The sequence below is a fragment of the Prinia subflava genome, chromosome 25 (assembly GCF_021018805.1).
Source record: "Prinia subflava isolate CZ2003 ecotype Zambia chromosome 25, Cam_Psub_1.2, whole genome shotgun sequence".
NCBI classification, from domain to species: domain Eukaryota; kingdom Metazoa; phylum Chordata; class Aves; order Passeriformes; family Cisticolidae; genus Prinia; species Prinia subflava.
The window spans coordinates 3,236,761-3,254,209 of NC_086271.1; the positions used below are offsets into that span (position 1 = coordinate 3,236,761).

Sequence of the window (17,449 nt, forward strand, 5' to 3'; positions counted from 1 at the left end):
ATTACTGAAACACATTATGACTTAGCCTAGAAACCATTAGTTGGATATATTTCTAATTACCTATTTTTGGGCATAATTTAAATCTCCCAACTCTTACTAATCCTGTTTGTTAACATCTACTTTTGATATTGATATATGGCTGTATAGACAATAGGACAGCATTTGTTGTAGTGCAGCTCTCAGATGCATTCCCCAGTGCTGTAAAAGTATCCTCACAGGCAGCTCTCCAACTCCTTGTGCTGCTGCTTCTGGAATTTTATTAAATGCAGGGGAGCTGGCTCTGCCACATGAGGTGATCTGACAGGAATCAGTCTGCCACACTGATTGCATCCACGTTTCATTTTTGATTACTGTACTTGGGGGTGATATTAGCACTGTAAACATTAGACAAATATATGGCACAGTGGATGCTTCAAGAGTCTCTCAGAATTCTCCTTCATGAAGAAATTTATTATTTTAAAAGCTCTTGTCTGTCCCTTTTTTACCAGAGCCAACACAAGGGAATTTTATATAGACTCTGGAAAAGATTTAGCTAAAAAGCAGAAGGTTTCTAACCATGAACAGAATCAGATGCTCAGAGAGCCTTTCAATGGCAATAGGGAAAGCAAACTAAGTAGTTTCTAAAGGCATTTATAAAAAGAGTTATATGGCCTGAGAGGCCTGTGATATTAATGAGTCACAAGGTTCTTATCTATGTTTCCACACAAGAGTAGTAAAAAAAATTCAGACTAAAATGAAAGAACAAGCTGAACAACTGTTCTGTGCATTCAGATATTATTCTCCTTTCCTCAGGGCACCTCTTCAAGGATTTCAAGCCTAAACAAAATATGTACAGTTCAGTACAGAGATATTTCATTCAGCTATGCTGACACATTATTTATATGTATTTCACATGCTCCAGTGAACACCATAACATATATAGTACATAGTGAAACTAAGGTTGACAATCTATCCCCTTTTGGGGTTAAATGTCTAGTTCAATGTTATGAATTTGGGGGATAATGTCGCTCAACCATGGCAGAACCAAAGCAGTCTCCCAGCCAAAGCTGAGTTTGCCCTAACAAATTAAAATTAAACCAGTGTTTCCCCTCAGATGGGATTTCATTTCTCCTTGTTTTGCCACAAGTAAATCTTGGTGACACAGGGAGCGTTCGGATTTTTTTAGGCTCACTACCAACTTTGACAGAAAACAAAGATAAATCAGGCACAGCATTAGTATGTCTAAGGTTGGAAAAAGAAAACAGGCCAGTAAACTTTGCTGGTTAAACATTTCTAACATCCTTAGGTATTGGGCTATTCTCTCAACTTTTCATTACTGATAAGATTTCCACAAATCCATTCATTTTGAAAATCTCTTGCTTAGACACAGAGGCTGCCAACCAATAAGAGTAACTGCATTACTGTCATAATTCAGCCTCCAGAAAAACAGTTCTCATTTTTGTATGCCAGAATGTTGTTTTGTTTGTTTTTAATAGATGTGAAATACTATGCAACCAAACTTGTCATCATTTTGGAGTAATGCTTGCTTCAAATGGACCAGCAGATCCCTATGTGGCTTTCTGAGCACACCATGACACTCACAAATCCAAATGAAAACAAAGAAATATCAGAGCTGCTGCTGAATCAGTGCAGAGTGGCAGTAAGCTCATAACAAGTCCAGAACAAGAGCCACTTCTGCCCCATTTAGTTTCCTGGTGCACTTACCCGTAGGAAGCTGTCCAAGGAACCATTTTCCATATATTCAGTAACAATCATAACTGGTTTACCTGAAAATAGAGCACAGGGGTCAGGATTTTCAAAGGAACACATTAGAACACAGTCAGCAAACCCAGGCATTTCAGGAATGTGTCCAAATCTTCCTAACCCTGAGGATAATTTTTACATTTGGAAAGGAAGCAAAAGATGGGTGGGCAAACTGAGGCTGGGTGCAGATAAAGTTGGAAAGTGCACAATAACACACAGGGCACTGGAAATAGATAGAAGCAGAGCTGTAAGATGGGCACTCCTCCTTCCAGGCACTCCTTCCCTCTGTGGTGGGACCCCTGACAGTACAAACTTGGACCTGAACATCCTGCACCCCCAGGGCAATGGCAAACTCTAAGGAAACAGCCCTTGAAAAGCCTTTAATATTTTCCAAAGCTCATCCAGACTTATTCAATCCAGTTTTTGAAACCGTTCTTTCCACCCTACAACATTTTCTGACACAACCAAGATTTTATATGCAGCTCTGACCTGTTGGACAGAAATTAATGCAAAAATTGATGATGGGGAAGTTTTCAGACCAAGGTCATTGCCCTGCTAATATTTTACCATCATATGGATTTTATTATTTCATAATATTTACTAATGCTTTGCTTATTTTCTCTTTGGGGTAGAGAGAAAGGTGGGTAAGAGCACGGAGTTATTTAAGGAGATGAATTATTACTGCACATAAAATACAGGAAGGCATCTGACCATAAAAGTAGGACAAAGGCCTGCATATTGTATAGTGGGCATGGTGAAATTTTAGCTTTTATAATTGAACAGCATGAGGCTTGAAAAAGGTACCCAGCTTAATTAAGAACAAGAAAGCCATTAAAAATCCAAGTGAATGGTAACAAACACTTTTTTCTGTTTGCTTTTCAAAAAAAATACAGCTTCTACCAAATAGAAATCTTAAAAGAGAAATAAGAATGAGTTTAATAGGAGAAGGACATTATGAATTAATACATTCATATATCAAATATGCTCTTTCTGTGGTACATATGATATGTTATATACTGTGGGAGTCACACTAATGAGTAACTGACCATCATTCATTGACCAGCAGGAAATATTGTATACAAAACACTAATCTTGAATGGCATAAGAGATGATGCAGATACAAGACCTAACAATGCAAAAGCTCAAACAAAAAATCTATTTATACTTAGTCTTGCTAGCCAAAACTACATAGTTAAAGTACTTAACTTGTATCTGTGTGTAACATGAATTCAAAGGGATTTCTGGTAATACAGAGAAGATGCTGTTCAAGTACAGGGCTACCCAAAACTTTCTATGATAAATCAATTTACTTTGCCCTGCTCTTTGAAGCCAGGAGACAGGTGCCTGGTTTCTGTACAAACTCAGGCAATTTTACGAGACTTTATCAGAAGAACATAAATTAGAGTAGGAAATATGTGTTCCAAATTATTACAGGAGCATCTTCCTGCCTTGATCACCTGCACTCCACTCTCATTCAGTTGGAAATGTGCCCATAACAAGAAGCACATGCTCTGAAGTTTTAAGAGAACCCTCTGCATCCATTTATCAAAGCTTTATAAATGATAACAAGTTGTGTCAACAGCATTGCCCAGGTTTATTATAATAGCAGGCTACAAATTGCTGTAAATTATTAGTAAACTAAGCAGAACATGTGTGCTGGTTATTAAGACTGCTGCCCAGGAGTGCAGGGCAGCAGCTGGGAAATGCAGGACAGAAATCCACACGGAGCGGAGCAACAATTCTGCACTGGAGGTGAGGCAGGAAGCCTGATGTGGTGATTGATTTGTTAAAAAAAAAAAAAACAAACAAAAACCCCTCAAAACCCGCAAGCTTCTTGTTCTCCTATCACCTTGCATAATGTTTAATAAAACAAATAATTATATTTATTATTAGAAATATAATTTATAATTATAAAATATTTATATTTATATATTTATATATTATATTTATAATATCATTATTTAGCTCCTTTGTGCCAGATACTTTTGCCCAGTAAAATGGAGACAAATAGCTCCAGAGCAGATTTCTCAGCTCCTGTACTGGACCTGTCTGGAGAGGGTGTTGTACCCTTGAGGCTTTTATTGGCTTAGCTGGGAATACTCAGGGTTTGCTCTGTCACACTCGGATGTGATGGGCAGCTGGCACTCCTGACTTCCTCCCTCAGCCCCCAAAGCTGGCAGCAGTGCTGTGAGCACACCTGAGTACCAAACTCACTACAAGTCACTTACAGAGAATACAGAGAGAATTAGTAATGCACATTCAAGAGCAACGCACAAGTTCCTGCACGTACAGCAATTAAATTATTGTCTCAAGTGCTCCAGGAACACAAAATGCAACAAAACAGATTTAAGCTCAGCTGTGTGCAGACTGATGCTGGCTTTTCAAGTGATTTTGTGACTGCAAATCTTATTCTGACTGTACAAAATGTGTGTCACTACAAAGCAGGAGATAAACCTCAATTTATGCAGGCAGACCTTTCCTAATAGGAACGTGAGACCTTAGATAAACAATAATTTATTTCTTATTGAAATCAGCAAAATAGACTTTCATGAATCCCACAGAGAGAAGGCATTATTATTATTATAATTATGGCTCTTCCTAATATATAGTGTTTTACATACCTTTCACTAGTGACTTTTAGACATATTCTGGTGGGGTTTTAATTTCTTATACTTTTCAGCAGTATGCTATGAAATTTTTTCATATCCGTCCCAGTGAAACTTTGAGTCACACAATTAAAAATCAGAATTTTCTTAAAACTAATAAAACCAACTACTTAAACCCAAAGTGTTTGGTATGTTTCTATCCAGTTAAACTAGAAACATCCTCAGCAAATTCCAAGCTGATCACTGAAATGGCAAAGAGCTGCTTTGCCAGCAGAGCCCTCTAGGATGAACAAGGAAATATCCTACCAATTTTTCTGCTCTCCTGAAAAATCTTGGAGCAGTCTTTTTTTTTCTTGTTTTTTCTTTTTTTTTTCTTTTTTTTAAGATTTCCTCATATAAAATCTTATTGATCTCCTACTTAATAACTAATGTAGGTAGATAAATTTGATCACTAAATGTATCACTTCATTCTGCAGTGTAAATACAGAAGGTGTGGCTGAAGAAGGTTGTTGAAATACAATAACTTTTCCAGGAAGGTACCACATGTACATGGAGGTTTCAGTTAAATTTTTTTGTCTCAAAAAGAGTAGTTGGGTTTTTTATCATAAACAAAGACCAAGATTATGGTTTAACAAAAACAAACAAACAAACGCAACAAAACCCCCAAAACAAACAAAACCCCCCACCAAAACACAGCCCAACCAAACCCATAACAAAAGCACCCAAAGGCAGATTTAGAAAAGGCATTTACGTAAATATATATATATGGACAGAGATAAAATTATTTTTACTACTGACAGATTAAATCCTCAAGACTTCTTCTTTGAGATTTTTTACCAAGATGTTTGAATTCTGAAATTCTGGAGCTTTAAAATGCCTCATGCTGATACATATTGAATATCCCATGAAATATTTCCCCTGCATGAAAACCACGTAGGAAAGAAGTTTGGCCTTATTAATAATTCACTAGAACCAGTTGTTGTACCAGGTAGGCTGTTCATTAATTAGTGCTAATGACAAATCTGATGAGTTAGTTGAAAGCAGTTAGGAAGCCTCTGCACATCAGACTCCACCACTCCTCACCAAACCATCACCCAGAGCCGCTTGGCCCTTTTGGAGCAATTTGTACCTCTGGAGTTTATTAAACCTGCCAAATTATTACTGAGCATTTTGGGGAGCATAAACCTGGCTGGCTCCATTTATAATTCACTTTTGCTCTCCTTTGACTGATCAGCAAATCAGGGAATTATTTAGGCTGGAAGGCACCTCCATGACAATTCCCATGCACGGATGTCACTTCTTACTTTTAGTGACGACTCCCTCCAGCCGGATGATGTTGGGGTGGTCGAACTGGCCCATGATGCTGGCTTCTCCCAGGAAGTCCCTCCTCTGCTTTTCTGTGTAGCCAACTTTCAGGGTTTTGATGGCCACTGAAATTTCCTTCTTAGAAGGCAGCTTCAGGCGTCCACTGCACACTTCTCCAAATTCTCCTAAAAAAGAGAGTGAAAAAGCGACATCTGCTGAAATGTGGTTATTTCACAGGGATTCAAGAAAGAATAACCAGCACTCAAAAAAGCCCCTGGAATGTGGTGTGTGCTGGTTTATCCTTGTGCACTATGCAAGAGCAGAGCACAAGGAATATCATCTTAGCATTCAAAAGAGGAAGTATTAAACATGTAGAAAACTGTTGGAAGAAGACACCTCACTTGAAAATTTTTTCCAATTAACTAATTTTTACACAAATCACATAAGGAAGTTTCCATATGTTATTATTTGAGCAGCAACTGATTTCAAAGCCCCTTTTCAGCTTTTTTCCTGATTTTTTTTTAGACAGCCAAGTTAATCAAAAAAGGCCTGAATAAATGTGTGGTAGGGCAATGACCTTTCTCTGTTGCTAACCCAGGCTAAATTTGAGTCAACAACATAGAAATGAATGAACCACCACATCTTATCACCAGATGCTTCATCCTCTAGGCAGAGAACTGTACTATCAAGATAATAACCACTAAAAGGAAGATATATCTTTATGTGTATATATATTGCTAAAAAGCACTGACATGACATCCTTTGATTCTCACACTGTTTGTATTTCAGGCTGCCAAGACAGGCAGAAGCTCAGGAGACAAATTTTAAAAGCTATTGCTACTAACTAATGGGAGTTGAGTTCTTTTCAGACTTAATTACAAGGATTCCACTTCTGCAAGCCCAAATGACCATTACACTTTACCAAGGGTTCAAACACCAACCCCAGCTCGATGCTGTCAGAGCACCACAAATGGGAAGACCAAAGCACATCTTGAAAACAGAGGGAAGGGAAAAAAAAAATGCTTGAAATAAATCTTGTAGCACCCGGCTTCCAACTCCATTTTCTTGATGTTTTAATGGTCCAAAAAGCTGTAACAAGCTAAGCTCTCAGAACTGTTTTACAGTTACTGTCAATGGAGACTTTAGCTATGATTTCAGCCAGCAGCCCAGCCATCAATCCTTCATTTTAAAGCTGGAATCATGTATCTGATATTTGTTTAACTTCTGGGAAGGAAAAGGTTATGTCCATCAACACAGTCCCATTTAGCCATGGCTGCACAATCCAGAACCTGAGTGATTAATCAGATTCCAAAAGCACCTCAAGGCCAGGTGCTGCAGGAGAATAAAAGATGGGCTCTTTCTAGCAATGAGGTTTGCTGTTGTCTATGGATATAAAGAGGGTTTACCTTCTTGGCAAATGATTTCATTGGAAAGAGCTCCCCAGGCAGCCCAACTACATTAACCTATGATTTTTTTATATCCAGGGCAGCATGGATGCTAAATACATCTATCTGGTCTACACCCATGGTGACCCAGGCAGTTACACTACAATTTTTCCTGCAAGTTATTACTGTATGATGCCAGTAAGAAATGGACTGGGCCTCACCAGACACTATTTAGGAGGAAGAAGGGCTTGTGTTGGAGTGGAAAGCCTGGCACTGACTGTAAAATATGAGCATGATGGCCTTTCATACAAAGACTTCCTGAGGTGCTTATTTTTAATTATCGCTCAGATTTGGAGAGGCACCAAAGTTCAACGTTTCATAAACCTTGGGAACATCAGCAATGTTCCAGCCTTCACTAGGACACTGCAAAGCTTCACAGTAAGTTCACAGACAGTCCCTGAATTTTGTGAATAATTTGAATAACAAGATGTTGTGCTACAAGTATATTTCAACTTTGGAAGAAAAGCATAAACATAGTTAAACCTACCCCAAATCAAGAAAGTACTTTCTGCAGTATTCTCCTACTGCCCAGTTGGATTTAAACTTCTGAAGTGGTTTGTTGAACTGAATCCATAAAAATAAGTGAGTTGTTTTAAAAGAAAAGATTACTGTAAAGAAAAATCTGAAAAAGTGGCTTCTGACCTCAATTTTCTTATGCTTAGCCTCCTGCTAAAATCCCTTGTGTTTTTCTTGAGGTTCTTTTGGATAAGAGTATTTCCTTATTGCATTTGTGTATGTTTTCAAAGCTATGTAAGCTCTGAAAGCCCTCTCTTCTCAGAGACCTCTGGCTAAAGCTGTGAAAAACTGCTTGGAGCACTTCAGAATGTCGAGGTTGCTTGCCTGACTTGAAGGTCTCATTACTTACGTCACACTCCGGGGCAGTTAAATGAATCCCTTCTTCTCAAATCCCTGTCTTTTTTTTTATAATTTCCTTCACACTTGCATTGCAAAGGACAAGGGCAGGAAGAGACCAAGCCATTCACTCAAACAAGTCATTGACTCAATAAGAGGCAGGAAATGCCTTTCTGGTTTTGGGGAGAAGTGTTCCTGAAGAAGTTGCCTCAGAGGCACTCTGAATGTAAAAGCTACCACGTGCTGAGGGTGATAGCTGTGTCAAGTGATGCCACAAACTCCTTTTGGAAGCTCCCAGCTCTCTGTGGCCCGATTTTCATCTGTTCTTCCCTGCCTGGCTCTTCCTGTTGGCACCTCAAGCAAATGCTGAGAGGAAACGTTAACTATAAATGCCTTATGTACTCCAGACTAGGTGAATTGAGTTATGGTGCCCCAAAACAAGGCGTGATTACAGCTCGAGTGCAGGTTTCAATGCAAAAAGCTTGCAGGAACCCTCTGCCACTCAGCTCAGCTGATCTGAGCAGGGTGCTGCTAGTGCCAAGGGCCTGGTTCAGTCCCTCCGGGGCCATTCACTTAAGAGCTGGACCTCACAGTCCTTGGGGGTCCCTTCCAACCCAGGATAACCTGTGATTCTCACTGCACTGCAGCAGAGAGACTTTTAAAACACCTGACTCCTTTAGGACACAGCTCTTTTTTGGAGCCTATCAAAAATTTTTCCTCTGTTTTCAGAGACTATTTTTGATAAATTTTGGCTTATTTGTTATTCTATTGTGTATCTTGACTACAAACAGATCAGAACAACCAATCTGTAAGACATGGCACAATCCTCAGGAACTCCTTTTCTAGATTCATATACTGCAGCCCAAATTTAGAAAGCTTGCATTTGTGAGGCTCCTGAAAGTCTTACAAGGAAACACACTGCTCCTGGACTTAAATTCAGAGTATTCTTCCTTCTCCATCCTCACACAAATTCCCTGCTGCATGCAGTATGCAGAGCTTTGCTGCCTTGACTGAAGATGATGGAGAACAGTGCACTCTTGTGGGGCAAAATTAAAACCAGCAAGGAACACGGATTCCACCTTTCTATAAAATAACTTCAAATTAAGAACAGTTGAGTAGCTTCAGCAGGAGGAGATGAAAAACTGTTCTTTTTTTTTGCTAGGTGATTCAGTAGATGCACTGAGTACAGTACCTTGGGTTCTACACTTTTCCCAGCTGAAAATCTTTTGCTGTGCACTCAGAGTCTGTCTCTCACATCCCATGGTTTTAATTCAAACCATATACTTAGAGAGATACCCAAAAAATCAATAAGAAAGGAACAAGTATTTTTCAATGGATTAAAAATCAATAGTACTTCTCATAAATGCTTTAATATAGGAGGAAAGGTAACACTCCATGATCTGGCTCAAAGAGAGAACCTGCCACTTCACTTCTAGGAGGAAGCACACATTCTATCAGGAACTACATGCTCCATTGCAACACCCAGTGTAATGAGAATTTCTGTAATCTGGCTCCTCTGTTACAAAAAATCTGATCATTTCACCAGCATTTTTCCTGTAAATCCAACAATCTGTGGCATCTTTATGGCTCAGACAATCAGTTATTGGACAGACAACCCTTCCTCCTAAATCAATAATTCAGATCCAAAGCAGTGACCAAAATCAATCCAACAACCAAAGGTCACTGCAGCCTGATGGATGCATGGTGACTGGTATGAAATGAGTCTGTGGTTTCACTCAAGGCACAACAGACAAGAGTCCTTTTATGGGGAAAAAGAAAAGAAAGAGAAAACATCTTCACAGTTGATAACATTTTCTGAGCTGACAGATTTTAAAGAGAAACACAGAAGTGAGGCTGAACGATCTTTTCCCTTCCAACTGTGGTGCACTCAAGTATGGGCTTGGTGTCCTTTGAAAAGCTGTCTTGCTGTCTCCTTTCTTTGCAAAAAAAAAGAATAAAATTATGTGCCCTTAACTTTGCACTGAAATCAGCTGTAAATGTGACCTCCTAATTTGAAGACTTCCTAGAACATTTTCTTTCCAGTCACAACTATGAACCTAAAAATATAAAACAGTTATACACAGCAAAAAGCTAACTTTACTTCAATATGTCTGATGCTCATTACCTGCTCCAACTACTTTATCAATGGATATATTGGAAGCATCCAGTTCCTTGGCAAATTCATGCACAGCTTGGTTGGGATCCTCGTATGTGTGTGGATCTACATAAGTTCTCAGACCTGGCAGCTTTACTGTGTAAAAAACAAATTCAGAGAGAAAATGTTATTTAGACTTGAGTAATCCTTCTAAAGAAAGCTCATGAGACAACAGAAACCAAATCAATAGAAGGAAAAGGTATTCTTCAAATCATGCTGGTTTTTGTGGGTCCCCAGAATCTTTGTACAGAGTGAACCCAAAGGTTTTGTGACAACCCATTTCAAATCTCTGCACTTGTAGTATTTAACTTTTCCAATATTAAAATACCACTCACCCCTCCCAGGCTGCTGCATTTAGATGCTGCCTTATACTGACCCATCCAAAAAAACAACAAAGGGGAAAGGAACAAAACGTGTTGCTATAGTCAACCTGAAAAGTTCTTAGGAATATATTAAGAAATCAGATTAACTCCAGCTTTTTTTTCCCCTAAGTCCATTAACAAGATGCTTAATAAGAAACTTAAACATGAAAAAATGCACCCCTGCCTCAATCCCTCTGCCAGAACACACAAGGATGGCAGATAACTGTTCTGAAGAAAGGCTGGTTCTAGAGCTTTGTTCCCCATAGACCCATGTTATTATTCAGTCCCCCTCTAGAGCTTCCTGGCTAGGGATTGCTGGAAGAGATCATTCCCAACCTTTGCCTCCAACAAAAATGCTGAAAGCAAAGCCCAGCCTCCTTTCCCCTCCCCAGCTCAAAGCCTTGCTTGTGTCTGCACCCAGTACCTTCTGTGCCTGCCTCTGTTGTACTCATTTCACAATATATATATTTTATTAACAAAAACTGAAATACCCAGTGTGAAGTTTTCTGCTTCTGACACAAACCCTGCATTCCCAGACAGGTATTCCAGCTTTCCCTAAGTGTACCAGCTGGTCTTGTAAAAGATATTAACTCCTTCAACAAACACTGCTTTAACCCACTCAGGAATACTCTTTCCAGCTTACCATTATTATACTGCAGCATTTTTTTCACTGCTAAAATAGTTAAACCTTTTTTTGCTGGGGTTGCACAGAGGGGAAAAAAATACCTTTGGACCGTGAGAGCACAAAATTGTTTTATCAAACAATGTAAACGAAGTGTACTTAAAAAAAAGGAAAAAAAAATCGATTTTAGGGGGATTTATTGGCCTCAGAATTGACAAAAATTTGATAAAACTGGGTTCCCGAGCTAATTGCCTTGAAAACAATGCAAAGTGAGAGCCCTGCTCTCAACACAGGGGCTGCGTGTGCACGGCATTAAAAGCCGACTGTGTTTCCTTCAAGAGCCTGATGATTACAGAATTACCTGCAAGTAAAACAAAAAGTAATTGGCTGTATATTGCTGTTGGTTAAAAATCTTGTAAATGCTCCTTCCCGTCCATGCTGAATGTACATTACGGGCCCCCTCACATCCCCAGTAAAAATAACAATTAAAAGCTCCTGCTCTGTGGGGTTTTTGGCTTGGGATTTTTAATGCTGACCCCAGAGGTTCCCAAGATCAGGTGATGGTGGCTGCAAGGAGAATAATCCCTTCACACCAATAATTAAGGGCAGCCTGTGTAGTAACTGGGTTCTGTCATGAAATACAGATAATAAACACGTGCACATGTGTTAAGCTGCACTACTTTACAGCTCATTCTGTGCAAACATCATAATTTACATTTTCATTTTAACAGCACAAATTGCCCTAAAGGTAGCAAAAGAATATAAAGGCCCAGCCAGAGAAGGCAAAGGGAGAGGATCTGAGGAGGTGAAATATTTTTGTTCCTTTGAAGTAATATTATAGGATTTGTAATAAGGCTGCAGGGAATAGTTCATGGCTGGAGCCTTTTTAAAAGTAATTCAGAATAAACTGACTGAAATAAACCAGCTGCTGTATTTAAGATGCTGAAAGTTTACGACAGCCATGGAAGTTACTTTGTCCTTTTTCAGTTCATAGGAGCAACTTGCTTTTACTTTGAGAAGGACTGTAATTTGGTAGATTAAAAGTTTCAGCAGCCACACACATACATACTTACAAATTCTAAGAGCTAAATATCTGCAAAATCTATAACAAGTAACTTACAAGAACTTCTGACAGACATACCAGGCCCATGATTGGCTCTGGTCTTACTGCACAGTGAATCAGCATGGCACTACTCAGAAAACAGTACATAAATATCTAAAGCCAAATTAAAAGCAATTTAATCCACAGGAATTTAACAGCACTGACATGTTTAAGAATAGTGATTGCAACTTTCCATTGTGTGGGAGTAAGGAGAGCAAATTCTGACCTGTTATTTGTCTGTGACACTTATTTTACTGGCTGCTTTTATTTTATAACCTCATTAAATTTGGATGATGAAGCATTAACTCTATGGGCCACATGTAACTGCAGAGATTTTTTTGAGAATGGTTGGTTTGCAGTTGTTGGGCTGCAGCTTGTGTATCCCCTGACAGTGCTAGGGAAGGAGACAGAAATCATGGATATTCACACTCTTGGTTCTCTGGAGATAAGGAGGGGCAGGAAACTTAAACGAATAATAATTTGAACAGTCAGAGAACAGTTATTCCATTGTCACGAGGATTGGGAAGCTGTTCTAATTTCCAGCTACTGCAGGTAAATCCCTCATTAAAGTGTTAATTCACTTATATTTGGGGAGGGGGCACCTGATTATGGTATCAGCAACTCTTTTCTTGCAAATAGCAGAGTGCCAATGTTGTGCAAAAACTCCCACATATATTAATGTTACAACAGGCTAACCAACAGAAATACATGGTTTATAAATATATAAACACCATGGTTTACACGATGTAGCAGCACACCCATCTGGAGCTGAAACAGCTTCAAACATGAACTGCTCCTTCTTATTAAACAAAGCCTCATTAGACATCAAGAATTACAGGGGTAAAAAAAAGGATTTTCTGATCTTGGTGTCCATGAGGGGCATTATCTTTGCCTGCAAGGATATAAAAATCCAAAGTACAGTGATTAAAAAAAAAAGCCAACCAAGTAATCCTCCCATTTCTCATCAGAAATTAGGCTATCACCTTCTTTTCCCCTCAGCTTCTCCTGCTCCAAAACTAGATTTTTCCTGTTTTAAAGGGTGTATGGATGGAGATTTGCCTGTGAGCCAATCTTCAGAATCCACAGCTCTGCTGTGGAAAAGTGTAACGAGTTTATGCACGTTGCAAAGAGGATCCAGGATCGGATTATTACTATTTTTGGTAGGTGAACTTTGTCAAGAAACAACTTTCATAGCAGCTTTAGCATTCATCAAGATGGGTTTAATTGATTTATATTGTGCTTTGGGAAAGAAAAATATATTTCTTGGACTTTATGTAACGAGGAAGTTGCAGTTGTACTCTGGAATTCAGGGATGCACAGCACAATCAGTAGCACAATGCCAACCACATGCATTGTTTGAACATAGGACAGTGATGTTTTCCTCATTACTATCCTGAACACAGATGAAAGAAGTTGAAACAAAGAATAATTGTTTGGGGAAAATCTCCTTACCCAGAAGAGAAGCGATAATTCTCTTCCTAATTTCACCTTGGTTTACGTGAGGTATGGCTCTTTTTTTTTTTTAATTGAAAAATATCAGTTACCTAGGTGATGAACTCAACAGATCTGGAAGCATTAAAAGGCTTCAGTAACTTACAGTGGCCATTCCCAAAATGCAGCCTTTTCTCATCAGCGCCATGCTTAGACTTCTTGTATCCACAGAATCTACAAGCAACAGAGAGAAAAAAACAATACAGAGAATTTTATGTGTCAACTGCAGGTGGAAACAGAAGAGAATGTTTTCCCTGCACAATTAAATGCCTGTTTGAAAGTTTAATGATATTTACATTCTCTGTGCCCTATAGAGGCATGTGATGTTCTCAGGGAATTTGAGGAAATTGGCTAATGAGAGGATTTGTTGATTTTTGACCCCTACAGTTTAATTTTACAATTGCCTGAGAATGTGTTTATAGCATTTTTTAACAACTGCTGCACGATTCGGGCTGCTAACGTTAGCAGGCTCATTACTGACGGTGAGGCAGTGCTTGGAGCTCCTGGGCAGCAGACAAAGGATTAAAAACCAGCCACACCATGACCTCCATGGGCCACAGTCATCAGGGCCCCTCTGGGATGTGGCAACAGGACAAAAGGTGTAAATCAGACACCAGACCCACCTCCCAATCAAGATGTAGACCACCACTGTGAGGAGGATGATGGCCACTGCTGCTGAAATGGCAATCATCACCACCTGGCTGTTCTCACTGGAGATGGAGAACGCTGCAAAGTCAACACAAAATCACATAAATAACCTCTCTCACACACACACATCTCATCGATGACACCAGAATTTACATGCGTATAGGGGACAGACACCATTATGTAGCATTTAGTCTCCTGGCAGATATTTAATCCAGGACCTAATTTTTCATCAAACAAATGAATACAAGGGAAGAAAACATAAGACTCCAGCCATCTTTGCCAATTCACAAAAGTTGTTTCTGCCTGCTACTCTCAATTTTCACTCTTGCTGATTGTAGCAACTGCTGGCAAACCGATGCTAATATATAAACACATACATAAATACATAGATGTCATGTATGCCATACATACTTTATGTCATGCTCAGTAAGAAACATTTCCTTGGCAAGAAATCCCATAATCATCACCTTCACTTCCCCTTCTGTATGATGGAAAGTGCTTTTAGGAGCTAAATTTCCCAGTTAAGCCTGACAATATCCACAGGAAGCTTGTGGAAAGCCAGGGCATGCAGGCACAGATGTCTACAGGGAAAATAAGGGCTGTTTTCTGCCTCGTTTGGGGTGTCTCCCTGTGGTCCCTAAGCATGCAACTTTGGACTGCTACACAATGACAGGATGACTTTAGGCCTTTGTTGTGAGGACCAGTCTGCAGCAGACACCTCCTCAGCTTCCCTGAGCACAGCAGAATGAAAACTCCTCAGCACTGTGCTTCAAGTCAGCTGCCCAAACTGAGGTGGGAGCTGCCACTCCTGGCCCCACAGGTCAGAGAGCCTCTGCTCAGGGCCACCTCCTTCCCATCTCTGCCTGTCACACACCCACAACTGCTCCCAGTTATGATAACTCGATAACACAGGAACACCCATGCCATTTGCTGGTCATCTGTGTAATCTGTACACTTATTATTGAGCTGTGCACCACTCCCTCCTTCTACACTTCTACTTTTTCATTTTCCCCTTCTTTTGGGAACGTTTCTTTGCAGAGAAAACTCAAAAACCTCCAAACTGTTGATTTTTTTATCCCTGCAACTGATTTTTTTCCTCCTTGCTGCAACTGTCCTGTCTTGAGTTCTGGTTTCAACAAGGATGCCAAAGCTGCAAGTCCCCATAACAGCAATTTGTAACTCTTTTTTTTTTAACGTGAAGCTTTCAGAATAACAGCTGGGCTGGAGAAGGAAGAAGTGGGGATGAAATACATAATGTATCTCAAATATAGACAGAATCAAGGTGAAAGATTTGGCCTGACACTACTCTTTGTTCTTCTATCACACTTCCTCAGCAAGAGCCAGGGTCTAGCAAGGCATCAATTCTGGCCTGAGGTAGAAGCAGGATAGGGAATGGAAGAAAACAACACCTGTGATAGTTCTGGGATACCCTTTATGGCCTGTTCCAAGTTTAATGATAAAACATAAAGTCATACAGCAATGCTACCAAGAAAGGCACATCATAAATAGTTATGAGACACATTTCCTCAGCTAGAAAAGGAGTGAAAGCAGACATTCAGATGAGTCAGGAACTGGGCAGGGTGTCAGCACAAACCATTTGAGCAAATACATACAGTCTGGGCTGGTCTCAAACTCAAACTTGCGGCTGCTTGTCCCGTAGCCAGCTGCAGTCCGGGCCCGGATTTGGAAGACATAGGTGGTGTCAGGCTTGAGGCCACTGATGGTCACGTTGGTGCCTCTGGCTCTCAGAATAGTATAGCTTGTCTCTTGCTCCTGCTTTTGAAAAAAGACGTTATCAGATTAAAACCACACCCTAAAAAATAAGAGGGGTTGGAGCTAAATTACTACAAACGTCCTGGAGAGGACTGGCACATTTTTGAATGTTTATAGCCTAACAAACGCTTGTACAAACATTAATTTTCAATCATCTTTTAACAAGTTAACTTAAATCATCAGATCTGCTATGGTATTGAGCTGTAAATCAAATACTAGACACGCTGACTTTATGACATTATATTAAATGGTTTTGCATTATTTTGTCCGTGGTCCGTAACACAACAAGAAAATCATTAAAAAATTATTTTAAAAAACATAAATCAGATTTGCCTACTGCGCTGAACTGGAAGTTGTAACAGGCCAACTTAGCCAGTTTAGGGCCCTGCAGAGCTGTTGCAGGATGCAGTTTTTACTGCCTCACATTTTACAAGACAGTGGTTACCTTTATAAGAGTCAGAAGCCAAACCCCACTTGGGCTCCTCAGCTCAGCAAAAAGGCAGATTTAGCTGGTTTTCCATTATGCTATAAAAACTATGAGATACTTGTGTCCATCCTCATTTGGACAAAAGCACACTGAACTCAATCCTGGACTGTGTTCCCTCTCTGCTTAATAACCACCTATGTCTGACATAATGTTTTTTACATAAAACAAGAGGAGGGCTGGTTTGTAATTTGGTACGTTTGGATACACTTCACACTGTGTAAAAAGCTAATCCTGATAAAAGTATGTCTCAGTCCCACTGTAAGCACATAATCTTAACATTTAAGCATGCATTTGGAGCCTGAGGTACTGCTTATTTTACTAAAGCCAACTTGTACCAAAAGAGCATTTTTGGCGTCCAAAATATGGCAGCTGGAACTGTCTCAGGAAAAAAACCTCTTGGCCAGCAGCCACACATGTGGGAAACTGTGAGAATCTCAATTGTTTAGGTTCCCCACCATGAACTTTTTTATTCTGGAGGTGGTGGGGATTTCATGTGATGTCCTTTTACTTTGAACACTGTGCAAAACACTGCAGCCATTGAATTTTGCCGGGCTGAAAGCAGAAACCGAGCGAGCGCACGTCGGATGCAGAGAATCTCACCTAATTCTCATCATGTTTTATGGCATTGCATTAGCTGGTGAAGGGCTGACTTTTTAACTCTGACAACACTGGAGTGCCAATGCACGAGCACAGGGGTTGGAAAACACCCAGCACACTCATTGCCAAGGCCATTTCACCTCCATGTGTAAAGTTCAAGTGACTGGAGTTGTTTTAGGGTGTTTGCTGTGCCGTGCTGCCTGCAGGAATGGAGTCAGGATATTCCAGGTTAGTAGGTGAACATCAGAAACTGCTCACTTT

The 17,449-nt window shown here is 39.8% G+C and overlaps 1 protein-coding gene across 3 annotated transcripts in view; it reads right to left on the reverse strand.

Moving 5' to 3' along the window:
- EPHA3 (EPH receptor A3) overlaps positions 1 to 17,449 on the reverse strand; it is a 176,744-nt gene that overhangs the window by 25,702 nt on the left and 133,593 nt on the right. For 2 of the 3 annotated variants that reach the window (XM_063419285.1, XM_063419283.1), the window contains exons 7-12: positions 15,945 to 16,107; positions 14,307 to 14,409; positions 13,790 to 13,857; positions 10,077 to 10,202; positions 5,654 to 5,839; positions 1,705 to 1,766 (exon numbers count right to left, since the gene is read on the reverse strand). In XM_063419285.1, coding sequence (XP_063275355.1) covers positions 1,705 to 1,766; positions 5,654 to 5,839; positions 10,077 to 10,202; positions 13,790 to 13,857; positions 14,307 to 14,409; positions 15,945 to 16,107 — 708 coding nt within the window. The remainder of the gene's footprint in view (positions 1 to 1,704; positions 1,767 to 5,653; positions 5,840 to 10,076; positions 10,203 to 13,789; positions 13,858 to 14,306; positions 14,410 to 15,944; positions 16,108 to 17,449) is intronic. The other variant, XM_063419284.1, reaches the window with a different exon arrangement.